This window comes from Elaeis guineensis, chromosome 6 (assembly GCF_000442705.2).
Source record: "Elaeis guineensis isolate ETL-2024a chromosome 6, EG11, whole genome shotgun sequence".
Taxonomy (NCBI): Eukaryota; Viridiplantae; Streptophyta; class Magnoliopsida; order Arecales; family Arecaceae; genus Elaeis; species Elaeis guineensis.
The window spans coordinates 45,993,763-46,010,724 of NC_025998.2; the positions used below are offsets into that span (position 1 = coordinate 45,993,763).

Genomic DNA, 16,962 nt, shown 5'->3' on the forward strand with positions numbered 1-16,962 from the left:
TGTGCTCCTAATGCCAGCTTTAATTAAATCTTTTTTTAATCTGACTTGATGAAGTCAGTGGAGGATTGAAATTGGCTGGATGATTTTCTCTACTATTTTTAATAAATCCTCAAAATTATTAGGTCCCTAAAATGATTAAGTTATAATGATAACTAAGTATAGCCTCCCATTAAGTGAGTGATAATGAGTCCATTAGTTCAATGATCATTGGAGGCCAAAGGCCTGGTGCTCATTGGCTAATGGAATTATTATTCATAATATGATAATTTGATTGAGTCTTTCTGATGGTGGTTAGGTTGGCCGGCCAAAGTCGAGCCTGATCATTTATTGGTCCGATTCACTAAATTAAGTCATGTTAATGGTTGGACCTAACCAGATCTTTTCAGTGGAGGCAAAGCTACTGATTAGGTTCTGGGGCAAAATCAATTACTAGAAGTTGTTTAGAGAAACAACTGGTTAAGAACCTACCCATAGATGCACATGGGTTGACCAACCAAAGTTGGGTCGTGTGTAGTCTGTGTGGATTCTAGTACCCATTAAGGAATTAAAGTAATTCCTCGAATTGGAGGATGAGGCTACCAGTTCGTAAAAATATTGGAAAAAACTTTAGACTAAAATCCAAGTCTTTAGTATTAATTTATGTACTAATAGAGGTCTCGTTTTTCTTTAAGCAGCTATGGCCACTACCCTATCGCTCCGGTCATTATTAGATAATGACAAGCTCATGAGACCCAATTTCGATAGCTGGTATCGAAAATTGAAAATCATCCTTGAGCATGAGCGGATCCTTTATGTAGTAACGGATCCAGCACCTGAGGAGCCAGCTCCGAACGCTAGTAAGGCGATCCGAGATACTTACTTGAAGTGGCTCAATGACCGCACCACCGTTCGATGTATTATGCTGGCAGCAATGAATGATGAGTTCAGCCGAAGGTTTGAGATGCCCAGCCACAGAAAATGCTTCAAATGTTGAACGACTCCTTTGGCACGCCTGACGACGTTGAAAGGCACAAAACTAGTTGTGCCATTTTCAATGCTCGGATGAGGGATGGGGCCTCAGTCACTGATCATGTACTGTACAGGATCGAGATGATTGAGCGCCTAAGCAAATTGGGCTTTCCTCTGCACGAGCAGCTCGGTAAGGATGCGATCCTTAATTCCTTGCCCAAGTCCTTCCTCCCATTCCTTACTCATTTTCGAATGACAAAGCTTGCAGTAAACTACCACGGATTGTTGGAGTTGCTGCAGAACTTTGAGAAGGATCACCAACTCCATAAGGAGTCGGTGAATGTAGTGGGAGGGTCTTCTTCTCGTCGTCAACCCTTTGGGAAGGAGAAGAAGAACAAGAAGAAGAAAAATAAGAAGGTGCAATCTCATGCTGGGACAGTAGCACGGGGTCAGACCAAGAAGCGCAAGCACGATCAGAGCCAGGCGGAGTGCTTCTTTTGCAAGAAGCATGGGCATTGGAAGAGGAACTGTCCTCAATACATTGCCTCCCTGGACCCGAACAGGCCAAAGAAGAAGCAAGGTAATTATATGATAACTCCTTGCAACTTTTCGATTTGTGATACTACTGCCTGGGTATTGGATACCGGAAGCCCTTATCATATTTGTAATTCGATGCAGGGTCTGCAGGTCAGTAGGAGATTTGATGAAGGCGAGAGATTCCTGAATGTTGGAGATGGAAGCAAAGTTCCAGTTCTAGCTTTAGGAATCATGAGTCTTGTAATCAATTCTCGTAATGTAATTCTGAGTGAATATCACTATTGTCCAAGTTTTTTATTAAATATTATTTCTGTAGGCCTTTTGGCCATGTACGGTTATGATTTTTTAATAAAAGAAAATATTTGCAATATCATTTTGAATGGTGTTACAATATTTGTTGGACAATTAAATAATGGAATTTACTTACTATCACAGCCTATTAATGTGGTTCAAAAATTCGGTAAACGCTCTAGAATAGATAATGTGTCAGAAGTCTACCTTTGGCACTATAGGCTAGGTCATATCAATAAGAACAGGATAAACAGGTTGGCTCAAGAAGGAATTCTTGAAGTTAGTGATTGTGAATCACTTCCAACTTGTGAGTCCTATCTTCTTGAGAAGATGACCAAGTCACCTTTTACTGGAAAAGGTGAGCGAGCCAGTGAACTCTTAGGTCTGGTACATGCTGATGTATGTGGACCCATGAGCTCAAGTGCAAGAGGTGGATTTTTCTACTTCATAACCTTCACAGACGACCTATCTAGGTATGGGTATGTCTATTTAATGAAGCATAAGTCAGAATCATTTGAAATGTTCAAACTATTCTGAAATGAGGTAGAAAAACAAACTGGGAAGTGTATTAAAACTCTTCGATCTGATCGAGGAGGTGAATACCTTTCCAATGAGTTTCTGACGTATCTAGGGGAGAATGGGATTCTCTCTCAGTGGACTCCTCCTGGAACACCACAGCATAATGGTGTGTCTGAAAGGAGGAATCGGACCCTGTTAGACATGGTTCGATCCATGATGGGGTTTGCTGATCTGCCGATCTCCCTCTGGAGATATGCGCTCGAATCGGCTTGTTACCTTCTAAATAGAGTTCCAAGTAAGTCTGTAGCCAAAACGCCATATGAGATATGGATAGGATGTAAGCCAGTACTCTCGCACCTTAGGGTTTGGGGGTGTCCGGCTTATGTTAAACATTTAATTACAGACAAGCTTGGACCTAGGTCTGACAAGTGTAATTTTATAGGGTACCCAAAAGAGACCAAAGGGTATTATTTCTACCTTGCTGATGAGCAAAAGGTGTTTGTCAGCCTTAAGGCAATCTTTTTAGAAAAGAAGTTTCTTAGTGAAGGAACTGTTGCCTCTAAAGTCGAATTTGATGAAGTTCGATAGGTGGAAAAATCGACACATATTACTGAACCTGAACCGGATTTGATTAGATCAGATCCGGAGCCCATTGATTATGCACCCTTAAGGCGGTCTGGTAGAGTACTACATCAACCGGACAGATACTATGGTTTCTTGGTCTGGGATGGTGATCCTGTCAAGCTTGATGAAAATGATGAGGATCCGATCACCTACATGGATGCAATGCAGAGACCTGACTCTGAGAAATGGCTAGAGGCCATGAAATTCGAAATGGAGTCCATGAAGGTCAACGATGTGTGGACATTGGTTGACCCACCCGAAGGAGTAAAACCCATAGGGTGTAAGTGGGTCTTCAAAAGGAAGAGGGGTGCAGACGGAAAGGTGGAGACCTATAAAGCCTGTTTGGTTGCCAAGGGATATCGTCAACGTTATGGTATAGACTATGACGAGACGTTTTCTCTTGTGGCAATGCTCAAATCCATTTGGATTATGCTTGCGATAGCTGCCCATCTGGACTATGAAATCTGGCAGATGGATGTGAAGACAGCTTTCCTAAATGGAGAGCTGGACGAAGAGGTGTATATGATACAACTTGAAGGGTTCACATCCACAGATGAGTCTAAGGTGTGCAAGCTACAGAGGTCCATTTATGGACTTAAGCAGGCATCTCGGAGTTGGAACATACGTTTTGATAGGACGATCAAAATATATGGCTTCGTTAAGAACGGAGAAGAGCTCTGCATTTATAAGTGGGCTAATGGTCCAGTAGTAGTATTTCTTGTATTGTATGTGGATGACATTCTCTTAATCGGGAATGATGTCCCTGCATTACAGGGAATAAAGATTTGGCTACGTCACAGTTCTCCATGAAGGATCTGGGAGAAGCTTCCTACATCCTAGAGATGAGGATCTATAGGGATAGATCCAAAAAGTTGCTTGGCTTATCCCAGTCCACGTACATTGATACTATGCTGAAAAGGTTCAGCATGAAAAATTCCAAGAAAGGCTATCTACCGATAGGCCATGGAATTTCTCTCTCGAAGAGGGATTGTCTGACAACACCTCAAGAGAGAGAGCGTATGGGTAGGATTCCATATGCTTCGACAGTGGGATCTATCATGTACGCCATGACATGTACACGATCAGATGTGGCATACTCACTAGGGGTAGTGAGTAGATACCAATCTGATCCAGGAGAGAATCACTGGAAGGTTGTTAAAACTATCCTGAAGTATTTAAGAAATACTAAGGACCAGTGGCTTATATATGGTGAATCGGACTTGAGACTTATAGGGTTTACAGACTCTAGTTTCCAGTCTGATCGCGATGATAGCAAGAGTATGTCAGGATTTATTTTTACCCTTAATGGTGGGGCTGTCTGCTGGAAGAGTTCCAAGCAGCACACTGTGGCTGATTCAGTATGCGAGGTGGAGTATATTGCTGCATCAGATGCTGCCAAAGAAGCGGTGTGGCTGAAGAAATTCATCATCGAGCTCGAAGTAGCACCCTCCCTTGTTGGTCCAGTTCTGCTCTACTGCGATAGCTCTGGAGCCATTGCTCAGGCGAAGGAACCAAAGGCACACCAGCGGACGAAGCATATTCTGTGCCGCTACCATCTCATCCGGGAGATCGTGGATCGAGGTGACGTCGACCTTCAGAAGATCGACGGGAAGGAGAACCTGGCCGACCCATTCACTAAAGCCATTGCGGTGAAGGAGTTCAACGACTACAAGTCGAAGATGGGTATTAGATACTGCACCGATAGGCTTTAGGCCAAGTGGGAGATTGTTGGGAATAGTGTCCCAAAGCCAATCGTCAGCCTGTTGACGGTTGTGCTCCTTTTTGTATTAGTACATGAATTATAAATAAATAAAAATTATTTTGATATTTTTTTATCACAAATGTTTCATCTTCTAATGAACTCCTGTGTTGTGGTGAAGTCCTTAGGACTATTTAGACTCGACAAAGGAGGATTTGTCGCTTAGTCCTTAAACATGTTCGCGATCAAATGATACGTTGTTACCAAGGACGACAACGTTTATCGAGCATAGGTCGTTATGTGCCATATGGGTTGGTTGTCCTCATAACCAAAGAGTGTGGAGACACTGGTATGGCATACAGGTGAGATGTAATGGTACATCTGCACTGAACGTGACCAACTCCGAAGCTATTTCTGCTGTCAAGATTTGCTCCGATGGGATATGGATATAAATGTCCCTCCGACCTGAGACCGCCACGGTGACTTACAAGCAACTCACTGCACTTAGGCACTGGACTACCTGAATTTCTAATTCAGTGACAGAAGGTTGCTGGGTGTAGTCAAGTACTTGACTTGTCGGTGCGTGTGTCAAGATGGGATTGACCACTCCAGTTTAGGAGCTGTGTACAGTCATGTTTCAATTTAGCAAAACCTTGGCCAGGGTAGTCCTAGTGAGGAGTCACAGGACTAATTGAGTTGAGCACGATTCGGATGATATCATCAGGGTTGACAGTTTAACCCCGAGTCGTCCTAAACACAGGGGTCAAAAGGGATGAATTATATGGTAACCATATTCACGTAGGTTCTGAATATTGTGATTGAGATTATTCGACCTATCTGATCATCGGGTACCATTGCTAGATGGTCACTTCGATTAGTACAGAAATTGGTTTATGTGCTACCGGCTTAGGTTCGAACCTACGGGGTCACACACATTAGAGGTTCCTTTCTGATCTGATGGCTGATTATGAGTCTTATCTATCTGGGACTCTATGATTGAGAATTAGGATTCTCTAATCATGAGTTCCACACATTTTGGGTACCGGGGTCAAAATTTTGAATTTCAAATTTTGAATTTGAAATTTGAACTCTTTGATCAGGGTTTCATATCGATGGTCTCTGATGCCTGATTGCCCATCGGATTTGGACTCAATATTTATGAGAGGTTTAATTAGTGATTTAATCACTAATTAACTCAATTTGATTGAGTAATTATTTTTGGATCAAGTCCAATTGAATTGGATTCAGTTTGGATTGACCCGATTAGGTTAAATGTTGACCTAAGCGCTAAGATGGTTTAGTCCCTGATTTGATCAGGGGTTAGGTTTAGTTAATTTCTGATTTGATTAGAATTTTATTGAGCCTAATTAAGCCTAATTATGTTGGGTTTAATCTGATCTAATTGTGCTTAACCTATTTGAAACTAGGTTGGCTCAATTTGAATCAAACCACCTTGTTTTAAATTCCCTGCGACACCCAACTTCCTTGCACCCATTTGTATTCACGAGAAGAAACTTCTCATGAAATTTTTCTCACGCAAAACCCTTCCCCATGCCCTCATTTGTGCACCATATGGATGGATAAAATAATTAGTTAGCCATTCAAATTCAAAGCATGTTTGAATTTGAATGGATAACTTATCACTTGCCCTTTCATCCTTATCCATTTTGTGCGCCACATTACTTACACGAGAAAAGGTTTCTCATGAAACATTTTCCATGCACAAAGAGCCACGCCCCTTCTCTTCTCATGCCCAAAAGGATAGAGATAAGTTGGTTTTCGTTTGAATTCAAATTTGATTTGAATTCAAATGTGTAACCTCTTGTCTTTATCCTCTCACGCGGATAAAACACGTTCGACGTTGTTTTAAAAAGAGGAGAAAGGTGGGACGTGCGTAAAAATTTTAGGAGAGAAACTTTGGGGTGTGAGGAAGGCTTCTGTGCAAGGTGAAGGTCCAAAACCTTTCGAGAGAAAAAGAAAGAAAAGAGAGAAAATTGGGTGCAGGGTTTTTGGTGTGTACCCTAGGGTTTCTACCTAGGGTTCGGAAAGTGAGATTGGTGTGCCACGAGTGTCGTGAGTCCACCAAATTTTAGGGAGAGATCCATCAGCCTCTCAAGCAACTGTGCAGATGATCCAGAGCATCCAAGAAGTCGGCACACATCGATCGAAGGAGTTCGATCAATATCTGCCATCAAAAGGGTGAAATCACAAACTAGCATTCGTGAGGAGCTGATCAGACGGGAGCTTCGTGTGGACGATCCGTAGAGGTCAGATATTTGTGTGGCTGTGATGTGACGATCAGAGCCCCCCGACGGTGATCAGATTGCGGTGATCGACTACCCGCAAAAGGTGATGTGTTCTGAACACAGTACTGTAAAACGTTTACTGATTCAAATTTGAATTTCAAATTTAAATACATGCTGTTGTATCATATTTAGATCCTAGTGTAGGGTTAATTAGTATTAATTAATGAGATTAATTAATAATTTTGCTGTAAAATAGTAATTTTGAAAAAGCTTTAAAATTACCATTTTGCCCCTGCACTAAATTTTCGCTTCATACGCATCCTATCTACTATATACCCAGAGAACAATGGCTAGATAACTACTGAATACCACATAATGAAATGAAATATCAACTATTAACAATAATAATATTATTACTTTTCTAAAAAGCCCGAATACGGGACATCCAAAATTTGATCTCGATGAAGATCGACTCAAGAATGAGAATCTATGGCTCAATATAATTTAACTACCATCTTTGAACATACATTCAAAGATGGATTTCTAATTTATCAAAAAAATAACTTCATATTGAAATTTCTTCATCAGAATTTTCAATAGAGTTTTCTATAAAATAAAAATATTTTTTATATTTATAATTTCAGTAGCATACAAAACAGCATATAAAATAATTAAATTGTAACAAGTAACAGCAATGTGCATTGTGTTAGTGCAAAAAATAATTAATCAAATAATTAAATAATTTCAATAGTAATATTAAAAAATAATATATAATAAATATAATTAATCAAATAATTAATTAAATAATTAATTAAATAATATGCATCACCCTCCACGTCGGTCCGACCTGACCCAGCCCGTCCCATCCCCATCCCGGCCGGCCCCGGCCCCATCCACGCTGGCCCGATCCCATCCCCATCGACCTTGGCTTGACCCAGACCCATCCCCACAGGCTCTGGCCCGATCCGAAACTGACCCGACCCAAACCCGACCCACCCTGGCCCGGCCCGACCTGACCCGGCCCACTGGACCAGCCTGGCCCCATCACCAGACCCATCCCCAAAGGCCCTGGCCTGACCTGGAACCAACCCGACCCAGACCCGACCCTGCCAGCTCGGCTCGGCTCGACCGACCGGACCACCCCGGCCCCGACCCCGACCCCGATGGCCTGCCCCCAGTCCAGACCCCGACGGCCCACCCCAGCCTCATCTCCATTGGCCTGGCCCCATTCACACCGGCCCGACCCAGCCCACTCATCTCCGTCCCCATCCCCATCCCCATCCCCGTCCTTGTGCCCGTCGGCCCTGGCCCACCCATCCCCATCCTCGTGCCTGCCGACCTCGGCCCCATCCACACCTGCCTGACCAGGCTCGACCCGGCCCACCCATCCACATCGGCCAGACCGAGCCCCGGCACCGTCCACGTTGGCTCGATGGTCCGATAAAAGAATAAAAAAAATAAAGATGGATTACCGATGGCAGATGCAAGCACCGCCGGCCTAGCTTGTCCCCACCGGCATCTCCCCCATCCCCGACGGCCCATCAGTGGTCCGAGAACCCCCTCCAAAAAAAAATAAAGAAAGCTTACCTTATCAGCAAATGCGACTATGATGGCGAAGGCAACGGTGATCGAGGATGGCGACGGCGGCAAACTCAATGGTTGGGAGAGGGGGCAGAGCAGAGAGGGGGATGCGGGGGGGAGCACACGAAAGTATAGTGGGGGGCATCGAGGAAGAAAATGGGTTTCAAATGGGACTTGACGGGATGCGATGTATTAGCGACGTAAATTTTTACCGCTAATAAAAATTTTCATCGCTAATAATTTAGATAAAAAAAAATTACGATGAAAAAAAAATTTCATCGCTAATAATGTTATTGATGATGTAACTATTTTTTGTCACTAATAGTTCCCGTCAAAAAAAAAATTTTTCGCTGAAAAAATTATTTTCCTCTCCAAAAATATTATTTGCGATGACACCATAGGTATCGTCGCTAATTAATTATTAATGATGGAAAGTTTCTATCGCTAATTGTTTCCACCAAAATATTTTTTGGTAAAAAAATTTTTCCAACAAAAAAATTATTTACAACGATAAATTTTCATCGTTAATTATGTTATTAGCGACAAAAAAATTTTTCGTCACTAATAATTATTGAAAAAAGAAATTCTCATTTTTTTAAAAAAAATTATGTTAAATTTTTTTTTAAAAAAAATATTATGGTAATTTTAAAAGGTTCTAATGATCGACAGATATGAGGATATTTAAAAGTTTCAAGGAATAATATTAAAGCATACAGCTTGAGATCTCCAAATTTTACGTTATAGATAAGATAGAGATGGATAGAATAAAGTAATTATAAATATAAAACTCTTTTTCCAGCATCCAGTCTTACTATTCAAGAACGTTGGCAGCAGAAGATAATTTTCAAATGTTGTTGTCCTTCTGGGGTAATGATGTTGCCATCTTCCATAACATAACTCCACCTTAATCGGCAATGCATACTATTAACTAAAACCTTATCAGGGATAGTGTTGTTTAGCTTGGCTGCTTGTTCTGTTGTTTATACTTAATATAGGTATTTTTCTAACTAATTAAGTATAAACCAGATCATCAATTTGAGATTTTTCAGGTTAAAGTTTTGATTAGATTCCTAGTATTTTAAATTGTGTATAATCGGGCGCATGGGGGTTGGATGACCCATCTAGGCCTTGAAGGGACCAGCATGTGCTTGTGGCTTGCAACTTTGAAACTAATTAAGCATTTATTTAGATAGTTGGGCCTAAAATTATATGAGATGCATGAGCCAACCACCAAATATATAGAATTATAAGCTGATCTTGGCCTATTTTACTATTGTCTAAGATTGATTTTTGAGTTTCATAATATTTTGGATCCAACCATTCAAATAGATCTTAAATTAAAATCAATTAAGTCTTTGTTAAAAAAATAATTTTTTTAATATTTTTTTAATTTTATTCTTTTCTTATATTACTACATATTCATCTTAATATTCTATATACTTTTTTGTGCACATATTATTTTTTAAAAACTATCTAATATTTACTTTCATAAATATAAAAAAAATTACTATAATATATCTAAACATCCTTCGATAGAAAAGTTTTTTAAAATTTTTAAAATATTAGCGATAAAATTTGTCATCATTTAAAAATCATTAGCGATGAAAATCTTTTATTCCGTTGCTAATAGTCTAATTTTTAAAATTTTAATTTTTTTTTATTTTTTAAATATTAATGACGAAAGGTATACGTCGTAAATAAGCAATAATTTTACGATGGTTATTCGATTTAGTATCATAAATAGTAGATTATTTATGATGAAAAATTTTTATCATAAATTATTTTTTATTTTTAAATTTTTAAAATAAGTTTATTAGCGATGAAAAAATCTTCTTCCATCACAAATGTGCTTAATTATTTATGATAAAAAATTTTTACGTCCCTAATACTGTCATTTTTAAAATTAAAATTTTTTTATTTTTCACATATTAGCAACAAAAAATATTCATCATAAATAAACAGTGATTTTTTTATGAAAAATAAAATTTTCATCATAAATAGTTGATTATTTACGACGTAAAGTTTTCATTGTAAATATTCTGTAATTTTTAAATTTTTAATTTTTTTAATTATTTATAATGAAGGTTGTTTGTCGTAATTAATCAATTATTAGTGACGTAATATTTTTATTAGTTGCAAATAGCTTATCTTTTGAATTTTTAATTTTTTTTATTTTTCACATATTAGCGATAAAAATTTTTATCATAAATGATCAATGTTTGATGATAGAAAAATTATTTTTCATCATAAATATTTATGTTATCTATGATGTATTTCAATTCATCATAAATAATCTTTAATTTTTAAAATTTTAAATTTTTTAACTTTTTTAAATATTAACAATGAAAAGTTTCATCATTAATAAGACATATTTATGATGAAAATATTATTTTTATCATAAATAATTAAATTATTTATGATAAAAAATTACGTCATAAATAATCTATAATATTTTAAATTTTTTATTTCTCTTCAAATATTAGTGATGAAAATTTTTAGTCATAAATAAAGGTTATTTATGATAAAAAATATTTTTTATCATAAAAATTTGAATTATTTATGATAAAAATATTTTTATTACTAATATTTAGATATTTAAAATTTAAATAATATTTTATTATTTACAATGAAAAATCATCAAAAATAATCATTTATTTATGATAAAAATTTATTTTTCATCGCTAATATTCTTTATTTGTGATGAAATAATAAAATCATCATAAATATTTTTTTATCGATGGAAAATATATTACGTCGTAAATAATTTTATTTGCGACAGAAAGATTTCCATTGCAAAAAATATCATCACAAAAAGGCTATTTTCTTGTAGTGGACCCTCCGATACTTATGTTAGAGAGGGGGTTGGAGAATTTGAAATGACAGAGTCTTCATCCAGAGTTGCCTTATCTATGCTATTCATTTACCTTCCTTTTATAGATGATTCTGATATAATCATCGAGCACGTAATCCTATTTTTTATTGCGCTAAATTATCAGGTCATAATCATGGAGTTAATAGGTTGTTTTATCTCACTAATGATCGTGACATATCGTCGATAGCTGTTCATAATAGTTAGGGTGTGTTGGAAAGATAGACCGACTATATATTGGTAATAGTGACAAGTCGGTAGTCTTAGAGACCCAAAAGAGCATCGATCGATAACTCTGACTCTAATATGCCGATGGTGTTCAATCGAAGATTAACTGAGTTCTGTTATTGGTTGATAATAGCTGACTGTTGGTCGGTCAGTCGATTGTGAGTCGGCATAATATGTTCATTCGGCTGATGTAGGGTCGAAGTCAGGAGTTGGTCATATTGTCCCAACGGCCAACAAAGAAAAAATTAGAGGGTAAGGATGGAGGGAGGGATATTTGTTTCACAAAATTTATGATTTCACAGTTGACATCAGAGAAGACAATAGCTCACGGTTTGGACAAAAAATGTCGATAGGGAGAGTGAGAGAGAGTAGCGATTGGGATGAGGAAGGAGAGGAGAAAGCTGGTGGAAGAGGAAGCCTCTAAGGAGAAGGCCGATGAAAGAGCTTGGGAGAGGAGGAGGATGCTAGCAAACTTCTCTAATAAATGGGATTAGAAAAGAAGAAGGAGATCAGCGAAAAGCGGTGGAGCTCACTACAACAAAAATCCTTATTAGGGGTGGGGCCGGGCGATGAAGTTTGGTGAAAGAGAAGGAAAATTAGGAATTTAGGTTTAATGGTAGATTGAACCAAGAGAGTGGGGATTGAAGTGATATGATTTGTTTGGTATCCGATGGTGCTTATTAACAATGCTAATTAGCATCTATTTATTCAACTTAATTGATGAAGTTAATAAAAAAAGTATCATAGAAATCAGTTTAATATTGACAATAGTTTTTAGAAATAGTGTTATCGCAATTGCCGGTGCTTTATCCTAGCATTGGCATGTTAGAGTCAACAAATCTCCTTTTTACTTTAGTGTGATCATGTAATGCAAATGAAGCAATTATGCATGTTCCGTATCTCCTCTGATGGCAAACATCAAATGCTAATCTTTACCCCCCCCCCCAAAAAAAAAAACATCACATGCTAATACTCATACAAATTGCATAAAGGAAGCAATCATCTCACACGTGACTCACGACGCATCATGCACCTAATGACGCATCATGCACCTAATGAAACATAGCCACGTAGCTAGCTAGCTCTCCAAATGTTTCTCCCCGTCGTCAAAAGCTGTCCCGCGAAAGAAAATAAAAACTCTCTCTCTCTAAAGAAAATAAAAACTCTCTCTCTCTCTCTCTCTCTCTCTCTCTCTCTCTCTCTATATATATATATATATATATATATATATATATATATCGCAATTTCCTAGTGGGTAGTCACTAAAGCCGTTGCGGTTTTTATTGGTTCATGCCACTTAGCTAATAGTACCTCTACCACTAATGACTATAAATAAATAGACAACCAAATATAGTTAACCTGAAAATCAGGGGAAAAAAAAAGGTTGAAGTGTGTTCTAGGTCATCAATGAACGAGCCTAGCTACGATATCTCCGCCAACAGGCTAAAATATGAACGGATTTGAAACTAGGAAGACTCAGCTACAAAGAGGCTTGCGAGCTACCAACCTTTCCCACTGAAAAAAAAAAAAGGATTTCTGGGCCCATCAATATGAAAGCACTTTCCGTCAGGCGCCAACAAACAGCACCAGAAATAACCAACGGAAAACCATATTAGCGATTGGTAGGATGTACACGTGTTGCACAACGTGTATGCAAGTTACAGCGCAGAATGTGAAGGAAAGACTTCGCCCCTGATCCCGGAGATCAAAGCGGGCCAGCCATCCATCGTCCACTCTAGGTCCACCATGCGGCCTAGCGTACATACGTGCATCCCGTGCTCCTTCACCATCGTCTCATCCCGCATCCGTAAAAACCGCATCATTTTCTCACATCCGCACCCCTTCCCCTGCCCCCATCCCCTCCTTCCCCACCAACACCAAACTTGCACAACTCGTTCAAACCCAATCAATCAAATCTAAGTCCTTGACACGTTTCAGGAGATAAGAAGATACCCGTGGCCGTGGAAGAAGAGTTGGTGTACGATGCTGTGGGGATTATAATTTGACGCTCGCCGTATTGGTGGACATTAATGAGGGGAAGAGCGGGCCCGGGGGGATTGTCTCGTGTCCCAACCACCGACTGCACCGTCCAAGATATGGCGCGTTGTTGGTTTGGTTCGGTCGTCAAAGCGCCCAGAAGGCGCGACCACACGCGTCGTGCTCCCTGCCCGACGACACGACACCGCTGTCGTCCACGTGGGCGTCAGCCAGACGGCAGGCCCACGGGATACAGCAGCACTCACAGCTCGACACGAACCCTTCACCAATTCTCCTCCCCTCCATACCACCACCACCCTACAAGCTACAACTACTACTACCGCTGCTATTACTCCGTGTCCCTTGCCCTCCCTCCGTTGTTCCATACGCTTTATCTGACGACTGAAGAGAGAGAGAGAGGGGAGCGGGGAAAGGGGAAAGGGGAAACCAAAAAAAAAAAGAGGGAGAGAAAATGATGGCAGGCGCCGCTCGTCAGTCCGTACAGCAGGTGGGGTGCGGTAAGGCTGACGTCACGGGCCCGGGTGGGGTGGGGTTCCGCCGGGTCACATGAGAGCGCCTGCGACACGTCAAATCAGGCGGCGGCTCCCTCTGCCCCCCGGTTGTGTCTCTGGCTCTCTGTGTCTCTTCGGCTCTTTAGATAGCAGAAGATCGGACTTTGGAGACGAGCGAAGAGGGTGAAACCTAAAAAAAGAGTGAAACCAAAGAGGAGCCACCACCCAGAGACCAACCACCACCTCCCTTTCGCCCTTCTCCCTCCCTTCTCTCGCTTTCTCTCTATTCTCTTCCTGTTTGAAAACCGCCACCACTGTCGCTAACAATGTGCCCCACCTTATAATATTATATATATCTATATCTATATCTATATATATATATATATACACATCTTCGATACCACGACTCTCTGCCCCGTCCCTGTCCTCTGCTTTATTTCTTCACCGTTTTTTGTTCTTGAAAACAAATGGGGAGTCGAGGAGAGGGGCGCTACCGGGGGGTTCGGAAAAGGCCGTGGGGGAGGTACGCGGCGGAGATAAGGGACCCGTGGAAGAAGACGCGGGTGTGGCTTGGGACCTTCGACACGCCCGAGGAGGCCGCGCTCGCCTACGACCAGGCTGCCCGCACCCTCCGCGGCGTCAAGGCCAAGACCAACTTCCCCCTTCCTCCGCCCCCACCTTCCCACCTCAGTCTCGACCTCAACCTCCCCTGCCACCTCTGGATGGGCCCGCCGCAGCCGCCGCCACATCCACCGCAGGCGGTTGCTGCTGCGATGGGGTCTCTCCCGCCGTCGACGACATTGATGCTGGGAAGGTTCAGCGGTGGTGGGGCTTGCCCTCCTTGCTTGGGGATAGTGGCCCCGCCGGAGTCACCGCCGGCGGGCACGGCCTTCTTCGGTGTGGTGGGGAGGGGTCTGCCCTTCGATCTCAACGAGCCGCCACCGGCCTCGTCCGTGTTGTTCGGTTGAACGACCAGCTGCTCTCTGGCATCCCCTCACGCCGTGCTGCTCATTGCTTTAGTTATTTTCGTTTTTCGTTTTTCCTTTTTCCGTTTTTGGCTGCAGTAGAGACTAGCATAGAATCGCAACAAAATGATCGACCATGGTGTATATATTGAATTATATATAATGTATGCTTTCTGGAGATGAAATTGAAAAGCGTTATACGCCGAATAGACTACATGCATGACTTCAAGCGCTGGACGGCGATGCGCTATGAGCCAGCCTCGCTGCAAGGGGCCAAGGCGCTTTAGATTTTTTTTTTTTTTTTTTGTTGTAAAAGGGGGACTTGAGATTTTAGTGCACCACTATTTCTGATACATTTAGATGGACGGCCTATATTTGGTATAGAGCAAGGAAGCATGGTACAATTTGCAACGTGTGGATCATTTACACCGTGCATGTGAACGAAGAAGGTTCAGGTTGATTGCACCGTGAGGCGGAGCGTTGCTTTCTCTGCCCCAAAATTCAACACTTGGCATGAAACACGAGTTGATCTGGGACATGTCCAATCAGTTGATCTAACCAAGAGTCGCGCGGGGCTGGCTACCAAGAATTTGTAAGTTGACCGGTTGGCACCTCCTGCTTTGGTTGGACTAAGTCTACTTTATAATTATTCAAAGAATTATTGAAGGGATTCTGTCCAAATCCCATGGGGAGCAAAAAAAGATATTAGCTTAACCGATTGTACCGTTTCAATTTATAAATCATGTTAGATTTCAGATCCAATTATCTAAACAGATATTTAAATTCTTCTCGAGATGTATACGCTCAGAACGAGCCAATTAGCTAAATTTCTATGCCAACTTATTTACAGTTTTAGTAGTACATATGGGTAAAGAAAAAGGAAAAAAAAGTATTCCAAGCGTGCTAGGCACAAAACAACCTGGTAACATGAGTTATTGCTAAACAATGAAAAGTATGGATATAATATTTTTTTTAATAAAAATAATAAAATATTATTAGTTTTAGAAAAAATTATAGAAATATTTTTTTAATTTTAGCTCAATTTTATTTATATGCTTCGTATTTTAAAAAATATCAAATTGATTCTTCTAGTTTACTATAAAAAATTTGATTTTTTGCGATGAAATTTTAGCGGCGAAAAAATTTTTCATCACAAATAAATATGTTTTTGCGACGAAAAAAATTTCATTACCAAAAATTAAGTATTTACGATGAAAATATTTTTCGTCGTAAAAAGTTGAATCTTTTACGATGAAATGTTAATTTTCGTTGCTCGAAGTAAATTTTTAACGACGAATTTTTTTTCGTCGTTAGAATTTTTATTTTTTTACGATGAAATAATTTTTTTATCATCAAAAATTAATTATTTATGATGGAATAAATTTTTTATCGCTAAAAATTAATTATTTGCGACAAAAAAATTTTATTACAAAAAATATTTTTTTGCAACAAAATTTTTTATGTTTGGCAACAAAAATATTTCATCGCTAAAGATTTTTTTGTTGCAAAAAAAAGTTTTTTAGGGCAAAATTTTACCTCAAAATGCGCACCGATGCTTGTCTCTCTCTCGCTGTCTCACACCGTCGAGCGCACCACCGATCATCGTCTTTCCTCTCCGATCGAGCATGCCACCGATCGTCATCTTGCCTCCCAGATCGTCATCCTCCCTCCACGCCACTGTGCCGGTCGAATCGAGTCCACTGCCGTCGTCCTCCCTCCGCCACCATCATCATCTTCTTCCTCGATTTCTCCCTCTCCCTCCCTCACTCTCTCTCTCTTCCTCTCTCCCTCTTTTATGGTCGTTGCCTCCCTCAGGGCCGCTATAGTCATCATCGCTTCACCTCCTCCACCGCCGTCGTCGCTCCACCTTCGCCACCACCGTCGTAGCTCTTTGACCTCTATCGGGCCGCGATCTCTCAGGTACAGCTCTCTCTGACTCTCTCTCTCTCCCACAGTCCACTTGTAG

The 16,962-nt window shown here is 40.3% G+C and overlaps 1 protein-coding gene across 1 annotated transcript; it reads left to right on the top strand.

Annotated features, from left to right (window-relative positions):
* The first annotated feature begins 13,910 nt into the window (after window positions 1-13,910).
* Window positions 13,911-15,174, top strand: LOC105035055 (ethylene-responsive transcription factor 4). The gene has a single exon (XM_010910446.4). It carries the CDS (start codon window positions 14,499-14,501, stop codon window positions 14,997-14,999), a length of 501 nt encoding a protein of 166 aa, XP_010908748.1. The 5' UTR covers window positions 13,911-14,498; the 3' UTR covers window positions 15,000-15,174.
* Window positions 15,175-16,962: the final 1,788 nt, after the last annotated feature.

Excerpts from the sequence above, each read along its gene's own strand:
- LOC105035055 (XM_010910446.4), top strand. The coding sequence starts at position 14,499 with ATGGGGAGTCGAGGAGAGGGGCGCTACCGGGGGGTTCGGAAAAGGCCG.